This window comes from Ambystoma mexicanum, chromosome 10 (genome assembly GCF_040938575.1).
Source record: "Ambystoma mexicanum isolate Mex_15411 chromosome 10, UKY_AmexF1_1, whole genome shotgun sequence".
Classification (NCBI taxonomy): Eukaryota; Metazoa; Chordata; class Amphibia; order Caudata; family Ambystomatidae; genus Ambystoma; species Ambystoma mexicanum.
Window position 1 is genome coordinate 270,353,561 of NC_090932.1, and position 12,479 is coordinate 270,366,039.

At 51.6% G+C, this 12,479-nt stretch overlaps 1 protein-coding gene across 1 annotated transcript in view; it reads right to left on the reverse strand.

Annotated features, from left to right (window-relative positions):
- POLR2D (RNA polymerase II subunit D) overlaps nt 1-12,244 on the reverse strand; it is a 226,857-nt gene extending 214,613 nt beyond the window's left edge. The window contains exon 1 of the mRNA XM_069617827.1: nt 11,964-12,244. Coding sequence (XP_069473928.1) covers nt 11,964-12,033 — 70 coding nt within the window. The 5' untranslated portion in view covers nt 12,034-12,244. The remainder of the gene's footprint in view (nt 1-11,963) is intronic.
- Between the last annotated feature and the right edge of the window lie 235 nt (nt 12,245-12,479).

The following is a 12,479-nucleotide window of genomic DNA, read 5'->3' on the forward strand; positions in this document are numbered from 1 at the left end:
TGTCGCTAGGATTTTAGAGTAAATGTTGGCATCAATGGAGTAGGGCAATCGGTCTATAGGAGGCAGGGTTTCTCGGCTCGCCTCGAAGCTAAGGTAGCAGATTCGTGATTGATTCTTGAATGCAGGGGGTTGAATGAATTGAACAGTAGTTGGGGCTTGAAGATCTTATAGAATCTGGGTGAGTAGCCATTAGGGCCAGGGACTCGGGATTTGAGGGCTTTCATCGCCTCATCCACTTCCTCGCTGGAGATCGGTGCCTCCAAGGTGTCTCGGGCTAAGTCTTTTATTCAAGGGGGGGTGGGGGGGGGGGGGGAGTGCTGCCTTCTGCAAGTATTCCTTCTGTTCCTCCAAGTCCCGTACTGGGGCGGTCATCACCTGTGCCAGGTGGGCTGTTGCCAGGCATCGTTTGTCCTGGTTCGCGAATTGAAACGTAACTTGCGAGTCCCGCAGGCCAATGCTTGTGTTGTTTCTTTTTGCTTTGGCGAGTTTGGCCACCAGTAGATTGTTCGCCTTATTATTCTTAGCATAATAAAATTACTTAGCCTTTGCCATTTGATGTGCGGTGTGTTCGGCGTAGAGGGCCTCAATCTTCTTTTGTGCCACACTGATAGTTTATTGCGTTTTTGGGGACCAACATTTTTCCTTGTGGTTCTTTTCTGCTTTTTGGAGTTCCTCCTCAAGACTCAGGCGGGTTTGTCGCCTTTTCCTGTGGGAGGCCGCCCCCTGTGTGATCAATTCTCCACGGATTACTGCCTTCATAGCATCCCAGTTGTTGGCGAGGGAGGGGTCTTCTCTGAGGTTTTCCTTGAAGAAGTGCTTGATTGAGGCCGCAATTGAGTCCCTAAGCAGCATCTCGTTGAGTATTGGGTCATATAATGTCCATCTGCGTTGGACGGGTGGGGATGGCTCATGTACTCAAATTTCTAGAATTACCAGGGCGTGATCAGACTGGATCCTTCAGCCTATAGTGACATCATTGGCGAATGTGAGTATTTGCGGGGATACCAGGAGGCGGTCTATTCTGGAGAATGTTCTATGAACATAGGAGTAAAAGGAGAAGTCTTTTTCCGAGGGGTGAAGTATCCTCCATGAGTCCACCACCTCTAGGGTCCTGAATAGCTGCAAGAGTGCCAGTGCTGAAGCGAAGTCTCCAGAGGAGGGTGGATGCGATTAATCCTTCGTGGGATCCGGGACCCCCTTAAAATCGCCAACGATCACTATCTGGACCTCTAAGAAGGGGGAGAGTGTTGAGCTCAAAGAATCATAGAAGGCAGCTTGACCTATGTTTGGAGAGTATACTGAAGCTAAGGAGTATAGCTGTCCCAGTAATAGGCACTTCACGACTATGAAACGACCTTCGGGGCAGCATATAGTGTCCAATATCTGAGGTCTAAGCTCTTTCCTAAAGAGAATCGCTGTGCCACCCTTCCTAGAATTCCCTGATGCGAGGAGTTGTTTTGGGAAGTATTGGGAGCGTAGATGCCCAAAGGCTGCTGGTAAAAGGTGTGTTTCCTGAAGCATAACCACTGCTGCATTGTCGTTTTGGAGTTTTTGCAGGACTGATTTGCGTTTACCCGGAGAGTTCAGTCCTTCAACATTCAATGAGACAAACCTCAATGCCTGATGTTCTGGGATGGGATTTGGCACCGCTGGTGGGCTCTGAGGGGGATAGGGAAGATGTGGGAGGATCAGTCAGCATGTCGTAGGGTTTGCAGCCACTCGTCAACCTGCCTTTGAAATTTTTGCTCAGACCTCCTTCGGGAGGGCCAAGATTTAACTGGGGGGGGGGGGCTTTGTAGGCCTGTGTCCTCCCCGTCCAACAGGGCCATGGAACAGTTTTTAAGCCAACATGGCTAGAACCAAAAGTAGTCTTTGTGGATCGTTCTAAGGACTAATAGGTGGATTGTGCCTTGGAACTGGGTATGGGCCGTGGGGTCGGGCCAGCTGCTCCAGTGGTCAGGGATCAACTGCGTTCTCGTGAGTAACATTTTCGGGAAGCGGGCCCTGATATTTCGATGACTCTGTTGCATTTCTGTGTGTACTTATTTCTTTCTTCTAGATCTTGGGACCTTTGACCATGAGTTTTGCTTAGGTTTTGGAGAAGCCGTGGGATCCAAGTCTGTAACAGTTTCTGTAGTTGGTGGCGACGGGGATCCAGGCGAGTCTGGGTGCATAATCCTTTCAGCGTCTTCCAAGTGACTAATTCTCCTCAGGGTGCCCTTGTAGGAGAATTGTAGGGCCGTGGGAAAGAGCCATCTATAGCGGATTTGTTGGTCCTGGAGGAAGGTGGTCAACGGACGGAGGGATCGTCTTTTCTGGAGGGTGAGAAGAGAAGTCTTGATAGATTTGAAGGGAAGCGCCTTGAAAGGTAATTTCGTCTCAGGAGCAGCCAATTGCTGAGATGGCTTCCTTTGCAGTAAAGAAGTGTATCCTGGTGATAACATCCGGTGGGGTGTCTGATTCTACCCCGCGGCGGGGACGCAGCCCATGGGTGTGGTCTAAGAGGAGTTGTGACTTTTATAATTGTGGAAGGAGGGATTGAAAAAAGTTGCCCACATATTCTGCCAAGATTTTGTCTGGAAATGAGCCTGGGATTCCACGAATCCAGAGGTTATTACATTGGTCCCTATTTTCCAAGTCCTCCTGTTTGAATTCCAAGATTTCGCATTTGTCTTGGAGGAGTCTGATCGAGCGCTGCAACTTCATCAGGGTGGAAGTATGGTCTTGAGTGCGCTCTTCGACATCTCCCAATCTTTGCTCTGCCTCCGTCACCCTTTTATCAGTGTTTTCTAGCTTTGTGGTAAATTCAGTCATGCAGGACCTAAATTCAGACTTGATGTCAGCCATGAATTCTCGGATATCGTCCTCAGTTGCCAGAGATCCCTTGTTGTCTAGGGATTCCCGTGTGGAGAAGGGGGGTGGGTCCTGTTTCTTTGATTTGTCACATGACATTAACATTGCTGCAATGTCTGGGTTCTTGTCGGATTTTGGTTGTTTGGCCATCGTATTGTTCGTAGGCAGAGGGATAGCCCTGCACCCCCTGGAGGAGAAGTGGAGAGGAGAAGACCTCCTTGGTCAGTGGTAGGTTGCTTTGGAGCCGCCCAGGGCCTTTCAGGTGAGCGGAAATGCACTGCCGGCCTGAGTGCTAAAGCTATTTGAGAAGAGGGCTTTCCTCACCCCCAGAAAATAGCCAACAGTGCAAAGATCTTTCTGGGTCCGCAGGGGGGGGGCAGAAGAGTGGTAGAGACGTGGGCCGGGGCGCCCCATGAAGTGATCAGAGAAGGGGCAGGGGGGTGGGGGGAGAGGGGATCCACGTAGGCGGGCCGGGGGCATTATATTGGTGCCTTCTAGGGCTTACCTCTGCTTGCCCCAGGCTGGGGGTCCCGCTGGGAAGGCACAGGGTCTCCTGCTGGAATGCTGGATAGGTCACCATGTAGAGCAAAGAGGCGAGGCGCTCATCAGGCCATCTTTAGAGCGAAGCCCGCGTTGAAAATTGTTGGCTAGGGGTGGGCTTCCTGCCCCCACACCGGTGCGGCCTTCAGTCCTCTCTCCGGCAGGTTCCACTGGGAAAGGGGTTCCACGTGTCGCCAGGGGTGGCGCAACCTTAAGGATTTATTTTAGGATGTCCCCAGATGGATGCATGGTAAGGAGGGCCAAGGCACACCACCCGCGGCGGGACCCGACACAGGCGCAGCGCCGGGCCCCTCAGGCTCCCCCACAGAGAAAGGGTCCAGAGTAGAGGACGCTCGCCCCAGCGCCCGCCCAGCAGGAATCCAGGGCGGCCTCGAGTGCAGAAGGAAGCCCGGCAGCCCCTGCGCTGTAGCAGCCGGGATCACCGCGGCGCCGGTTCAATCTCCTCCTTCTCCCCCTGCCGGCCGACAGACTCTCGGCACCAGTGTGGCGGTCGAAGCTCCTCCAGTGACGATGGGGCCGAGCGCGTGGAGCGAGAGAGCGCTGCAGCACCTCTCCAGGTCAGTGCACTGAGCGATCCGCTATGCCGAGTTTCCGCAGCCGTGGATGGCTAGCGGCGCGGGGCTCAAAGCAGGCGACCGCTCTTTACTTCATCTCCCCTCCTCTGAACTCTCCTCATTGCGATCGTCCCGTCCGCCATCTTGGATCCCTCGAGGCGGCGGGCGGAGGCAGCACGGGGGAATCTCACCCAAATCTTGTCTCCACCAGGTTCGACGTGCCTGGGAGTCAGCAGGCAGATGCCCCTAGGTGTAATGCATCACCTACAGGGTTTTCTTCATGTGCCGACGGTCTTCGGCCGGATATATGGTTGGGAGCAGCGGGCATCCCACGGAGGCTATCAGAGGAGCATCCGCATCGTCGGAGCTCCAGGCCACGCCCCCAACATCAATGTAGTTTGAAACTATCTAAGGACAAAGGTTCTGCTAGAGCTAGCAACAAACGTGTCCACTGTTCAACAGACTTACATACCATTAGAAGTTCCAACAACAATAAGAAATACAGCGCATGTCTGGATGACAAACGTTCTTATCCTCAAAGCAGCAAATTCCAGCCCACCCGATTATACACAGTGTATACTTACCATATGGCGCAATGTATCCCGCAACCGGGAGCCATTTGTTCCATGGAATGCCCATTACTGGAAGGACCAGAAGGGAAATTAAACTTCCCCAACGCAATTGAATTCAGCAGAAACCATGGTGGAACCAACTAAAACCGTACAAAACAATATCATATATCCTGCATAAGAATTCTTGAACTTTGAATTGCACAAGACTTCGCTTCCATACAAAACCCCTATACCCTACTGAATTTAGAAGGGTGGGAGTCCAAGTGAACAGCGCATTAAGATCCCCTGAAGAAGTTTCATCAATAATAGCATCAAATTGACAGGAAGTAAACATATTGGGTTTTATTAACAGCCCCATTTAAAAAGCTGATCACTATACTAATATCAGTTATACGAGTTGTCTATTAATTCAACCATCGAACGTACAAGACAACCAACATAGTATATTCTTCTGCTGTTACAATACATCGTTTATGAAAAAGTGTCAACTACATTGATGTTTACAAGAATGAATAGCATTCTTCTTATGCATGGCACCTTTATGCTCCCTGTGCCCGGCAATTCTCCTTGTGAGGGCTTTTAACTGATTGTGTAGCCCATATTCTCCTTCAGCCCACTCCCATGTTTCTTGTTCTCCAGTACTCCACACACAACATTGTATCGCCCAGTACTCCTTGAAAGCCGGTGCTGCTTTTACCCCAGTGATTAATGTTCCCATGTACCTGTAGTGTTCCTTACACCCACCAACGTGCTTTCTGTACCTTCGGTGCCATGCATACTGATCTGCCCCAATGCATCTTGTGGCCCTACTGTTAATTTCTTGTAATCCAGAACATATTCCTTTCGCCAATGTGCTCCATTCACGCTTTCATTCTCCTTGCACCCCTTTCCAAATGTTCCTGGAGCCCCTTGTGCTCCTTGACACTTTCCCAGTATTTCTTTGGTCCTGTACTCCTTGTGCAACCCCCACACTCTGTTTTCCCTCTTCCCCCCAGTGCTCATTCACACCCTTCACCGACTAGTGATACTTCTAACATGGACTATCCTACATCTGATGAAGCACATCCTCAAAAGGTCTGAATAAAGAGTATGCCAACATTGTATATTGAGTCTTAATCCATTCCAAAATGGGTTACTGTAATGCCCTATATATGGGGAAGCCCGATTGATTATCAGCATACACCACACTTGATAGAACTCCGATTGAAATGTGAGAAGTGTGAATGTAGACACGCACCGCACTTAGTTAGAATTCTTAGCTTTGGCCTGCCTGACATCTAGATGGGATTATGAATGTTAGCAAGCACCAGACTTAGATGAAACTGTAAATGTTAGCATGTGCAAACAGTGCAACACTTAGAATTGAGAACATTAGCCTGCGCCGTACCTAAATAGGATTGTGAAGGTTAGCGAGTGCCACACTTAAACAGAACTGTGAATGCTTGCATGTTAAATGTCATATAACCCACTAACCAATATAAACAAACTCCCGGCATACTCATCTAAAAAAAAAAAAAAAAAAAAAAACACTCACACAACCATCTCTTGCACAACAAGCTGCACGCACCTCGCCACACTGCAACAACACAACAACACATAAACCGCACCAACAGCACACACGGACTGACACCGATCCAATACTCGCACCAACGCTCAGCACCCGGTGTCTACCGAGTTGAAGCTGCCATCAGTACACCACTCCTCTCACTATCCTACTCCCTCTTCACCTTATTAACCCATCCCACCTTCTCATTTACAGATCCTCCAGAGCGCCTGGGGACCAATCCCGTTGGTGACGGTGCGCTATATAAGTACTGTTAACATAATATTCTGTTTTATTGAGGACAAGTCACTTTGGGGTGCACTGAACACCTTTCTAAATATTTGTACCTATATGTTTCTATGTGCATGATATAATAAATGAACAAAGATATTGTGGGGACATCACGTGATCGCGGGAGCGTGTTCTCGCGAGATCTCGCGACAGGGGATCTCGCGAGCCCACGCTCCGCGGGAAAACGTTCCCGCTTCAGTGTTGGCGCCAGCTGGCCAACAGAAGCGGTCACAGAGGAGCGCTGCTCCTGACTACAGTATATGAAGAAGTGAGTTAGAGAACTCACACCACAGCTCCTAGGGCGTAACACCACAGCCACTGGAGGCTTCATGGGGGCCCTAGGAGACTGCAGCGTGCCATCGGTGTGCACAACCCTTACACAGTGAAGCAACTGGGGAAGCACAGGACTTGGTCGCAGTGAACAGTGAGTAAGCGCCCCGCGCCACCAGGCCACGCATAGCCTCCTCACTTGCGGTTAGTCAATAAAGACCTTTAGAGATACTACAGCGTCCTGTCATCTGTTTAGGCCACAACATAACTGGCGACGAGGATACCAGAAGTCCCACGGACCCACCATGCAAGGCGCCACACCACCCCCTGCGTTCCTCCCCTTGCCAGGGACACCGGCGATTCCGTGGATGCAATGGGAACCCCTCTTTTCCACCTACTTAGAAGCGGTAGGCGGCACGCGATATGCCCCCATCAGGAAGAGGGCGATGCTGTTGAATGCGCTGGGGGTTGAAGGTCAGCGCATCTTTGCCGGCCTTAAAGAAATACCTGCGGCAGACGATGACGTCGAAGACGACGACGTTTACAAAGAAGCGACTCGTCGCATCATGAAGAGGTTCACCAATAAGGAGAACATTGTACTGCACAGGTTGAGATTCTACACTCGCAAACAGGAAGGGAGCGAGCCCGTGGATGACTACATCACCAGGATGAGGGAACTCGCTTCTCTTTGCGCCTTTGGAGAAAATGCAGAACAGGTCATCTGCGACATGCTCGTTGTCCACACCAACTCTAGGAAAGTACAGGACAAACTCATCCAAGAAAAGGAGGTCACCCTCGATAAAGCCATCCAGATTGCCAGAGCGGAGGAAGAAACCTCCAGCAGACGCAAGGAGGCGGGAAGTCACCTGCCCGTGCCCGAAATGGCGGCGCTACAATGGAGAGGTCGCAGAGACAAGCAATCCCGCGACGGCCCCAAAGACAAAAGTCCCAGGAAGAAGGAGGCAGCGAAATGCTACAGATGTGCCAGTCTCAAGCACATGGCGAACGACCGCGACTGTCCCGCCAGGAACAAGGAGTGCTCCAAGTGCGGACGCATTGGCCACGTGGCTCCAGCATGCATGTGGCGGGAGAAAACTGTGTCCCGTGTTGACGGTGACTGCACCTCAACCGATGATGATGAACTGCAGGACAGACCCATGGTTGTCATGGTCAATGCCCCCCATGCCAGAAGAGAGAAACCACACTACACCATTAAAGTGGACGGAATGGAGACGCGCGTCATGGCTGATTCGGGATCCGACCTCACCATTCTGCCCATCAACACGTACAAGGAGATGATGGGACAAGAAAAAGTGGAGATTAGGTCAACCAGGCAAAAACCCACCGTGTTTGGAGGGGCAACGGTCGACCTATTGGGCTACATCAAGGCCCGGATCGATTTCAAGGGGAGGTCTACCACCACCAAAGTGTATTTCTCACCCAAAGGTCCAGCCGTGTTGGGGTGGGATGACCAACACAGACTGAGCATGAAACTAGATCCCAGCACTCCGGAACAGGTGCTCATGATCTCGTCAGGAGCAGCGCAAAACTACAAGGAGATCTTTCCAAACCTGTTTTCTGAGAAACCCGGAAAAGTGAAAAACTTCATCCACAAAATTCGGTTGAAACCAGACGCCACTCCAGTCAAGCACAAAGTAAGGGCAGTACCTGCCACCGCAAGACCAGCTTTGGACGCCCACCTGAGGAAGATGGTCGAAGAAGGAACCATTGAAACCGTGGAATCCTCAGAGTGGCTGAGTCCGGTAGTACTAGTGAAGAAAAAGTCCAGCAACGACCTCAGGATCTGTATCGACCTGAGAAGCCTGAACTTGGAGGTGATCACGGATAGCTTCCCACTCCCCAGCATCAATGAGATCGTCCTCATGATGAAAGAGGCAGCCATTTTCTCGAAGCTGGACATGCGTGATGCCTATCACCAAATTCCTCTACACAGGTCCTCACGCCCCCTGACGGCGTTCATCACTCCTTTTGGCACCTTCCAATACACCCGCATGCCTTTCGGGCTATCGTCCGCAGCATCCGCATTCCAGAGGATGATGAACTCCCTACTGAAAGGCCTCACCAATGTCTCATTCTTCCAAGACGACATTCTGGTATATGCCAAGGACAACGAGACCCATGACAAGGCGCTCAAGTCAGTCCTAAGCAGACTTCAGGAGGAAGGCATTCACCTACGCCACGAAAAGTGTGTCTTTGGGGTGAACAAAGTAGAATATCTTGGGTACTGCATCTCGAGTGAAGGGGTAAGCCCCAAGAAGAACCTCATGGAGGCCATTACAGAGGCACCGGCGCCGATGTCCAAAGAGGAACTACGCTCATTCTTAGGCCTAGCCGAGTACTATGCCAAATTCGTCCCTAGGTTCTCTCAGACCACATCTCCCATGAGAGAGCTTCTGAAGAAGGGGGCAGCGTACTCGTGGGGCCCAGAACAAGATGAGGCTTTCGGCGAAATCAAGAATAGGATTCTACACGCGCCGTGCCTTAAACCATACAACCCCGAATGGGACACCTACATCACCACTGACGCCAGCGCATACGGCCTAGGGGCCACCTTGACCCAGAAAAAGGGCGATACGGAGAACATTGTGGCGTTCGCATCCAAGGCATTATCCTCATCCGAGAAGAATTACTCTACGGTAGAGAAAGAGATGTTGGCATGCGCTTGGGCCGTCGACTATTTCAGATCATACGTATGGGGGACAAGATTCAAGTTGATCACCGATCATAAACCCCTAATTCACATGCTGAGCCCGGGCGGCACCAAGACGGCCACCCCCAGACTGGCCAGGATCGCCGCAAAGCTCCAAGAGTACACCTATGAGATACAACACATTGCGGGCTGGAAAAACGCACAAGCGGACTGCATGTCCAGGCTCCAAAACCAGAGCGCCCCCGGCACCACATTCCTGGAAGACGAATGTATCGTTGCGTCCATTGGCGACCTGAGGAACGTCGAATACATGGAAATGAGCGAGCGCCACTGGCAGGAAGAGTTCGAGCAGGACTACGCCCTAAGGCACGTAAGCACCTGGGTTCGAAATGGATGGCCCAACGAGAGAGCGATCCCCGAAGGCCTTCGTCCCTACTGGAAGGTGAACGAGGAAATCACCGCCATGAATGGTCTCATTCTCAGAGGTGATCAAATCATCTCACCCAGCGGAATCCGCAAAGTCATACTGTGCAGAGCACACTCGGGCCATTTAGGGTGCAACATGACTAGACGAAGGATACGCGACGCCTACTGGTGGCCAGGTATCGACCAGGACGTTCGGCAGATGGTCGATAGGTGCCACGAATGCTCCAACAGCGACAAGCGCCTGGCCGTGAGACAAGCCCCCATGCTGCCCACCGAAGTCCCCAAAGGGGTGTGGCGAAAACTGGGGCTGGATTTCATAGGGCCGCTGGACAACATGCCCCCAGAGCACAGATACGGGATAGTCTTGGTCGACTATTTTTCCAAATGGGTGGAAGCTGACTTCACCCCGGACATCACCACAGGAACAGTCATTGAAACACTCACCGCCATATTCCAGCGAGAGGGCCTGCCCGAAGAGCTTGTCACGGACAACGGAGTCCAGCTAGTCTCCAGAGAAATGGAAAAATTTCTCAAGCTCAACAACATCAATCAGCGAAAAGCAAGTCTGTATCACCCACAGGCAAATGGCCTAGTTGAGCGGGCCAACCGCTTCATCAAAGGGGCGTTACAACTGGCTCACGCCTCGGGCCTAGACCCATACAAGACGGTCAAAGAAGCGGTAGCGGCCCACCGTCTCACCCCCAACGCCGTCACAGGTGTTTCACCGTTCCATCTGCTGAGGGGGAGAAGGGCAGCATCCTCACTGGTACCACCATGGCTCCAACAAGTAAGGGCCGACGAAGAAGTTGACATGGCTGACATAACGTGTCGCATGCAGCGCAACAAAGAAGCAATGAAAGCACAGGGGGATTTGCGCCGAGCCGCTCGACACACACAAGTCAACAAAGGGGATCTGGTGAAGATACGACTTCCCCACAAGGACACCTCCACTGGTTCCAGATACAGCAGCCCCATAGAAGTCTTGGAGAGAGGGACAAACCACATCTGCACCAGCGATGGCAGGAGATGGAACCTAGAGAGGGTAGCCATGTACCGCAGGAAAGAAGACACTGTACACTCGCCAAGAGACACTGGAGGAGATCAAGTCTGCCAAGAGCCATACGAGAACCATCACCTCCCAAGTGGAGACACCATAGAGCCGCACCATCACAACGACTTCGCAAGATCCCTTCCCCCAACTACACCCAGGGGATCACAGCAAGGAGCTGGACAAAGAGAACCCGAATCACCAGCACCCCCACAAGGACACTTCATCGATCCCGCTCCATACCCTGATCCTGGCAGGCCCCAGAGAGAGAGGAAGAAACCCAGGAAATATGCGGACTTCATCATGGAGTGATCACCCATTCCTTTTTCCCAGCAAAGGAGGTGTGTGGGGACATCACGTGATCGCGGGAGCGTGTTCTCGCGAGATCTCACGAGAGGGGATCTCGCGAGCCCACGCTCCGCAGGAAAACGTTCCCGCTTCAGTGTTGGCGCCAGCTGGCCAACAGAAGCGGTCACAGAGGAGCGCTGCTCCTGACTACAGTATATGAAGAAGTGAGTTAGAGAACTCACACCACAGCTCCTAGGGCGTAACACCACAGCCACTGGAGGCTTCATGGGGGCCCTAGGAGACTGCAGCGTGCCATCGGTGTGCACAACCCTTCCACAGTGAAGCAACTGGGGAAGCACAGGACTTGGTCGCAGTGAACAGTGAGTAAGCGCCCCGCGCCACCAGGCCACGCATAGCCTCCTCACTTGCTGTTAGTCAATAAAGACCTTTAGAGATACTACAGCGTCCTGTCATCTGTTTAGGCCACAACAGATATTTATATCGAGTACAAATAGAATGCGACCGAACCTTAACATAGGGCTCTTTATGTGTGGTATTTGTATTCTCGTACAATGGTTGACACCGTTGATGAAACCTGGTGTCTCTCCTATACGTTTTAAGAGATGACTCCAGTACCATTTATTATTCCAGCCAATGCCTAGTCTGGCCACAAAAAATAGTTCAACACTGCAAACCAAAGGTGAAGCCCCCCCCACCAATCCCACTCTCTCCTTTTGTAATGTCGCCACCACTGGGCAATGGGAAAGAAAGAATTTATATTTTAAAAAAAAAAACAACAAAAAAAAGCATCACTGCATTATACACGGACTGCAAAGAAGCGGCACATAACACACTGGCAGCACAGTTCAAGAGACCCAACTCTCACCCTTCGGGAAGAGGAGCTGTGATGCGTCCTCTTCTGTGTCACCAGGTTCGCCTGTCCCCCCGGACGCCATGTGTTCTTATCGCTGCCTGCACTCACAGCTTACTATTCAATGTTCCAGTGTAGCATGTAGTTCCCATCCGAGAAAAGGACCTTAGCAACGCCGCAGTCCCTTTGTTATCACGTGGGTTGCACGTTCCAGCGAGTCTGGGCTGTCACATGCCTTGGGTTGCGCACTTCATCAACGTGTTGTCTTTGGAAGGTGTGGCACGAGTGGGAAGGCTGGCAGTGGCGCAGCCTCGTGGCCGAGAGGGGAAGGTCGGAGACAGCATCGTGTCCGAGAGCTGATGAGCAGTAATTCTTTCATTACCAAGCGAATTTGGTTTACAGTACGTTTTAAAGGTGTCACGGGCTTGGTTGTTGCCTGCACGGAGGATCAAGTATTTCGGTGATTCGTTATGTGCAAGAGGGTGTTTTTGTGCAATGGGGCTGAGCACGGGCATTCCTACGTTCCCAGGT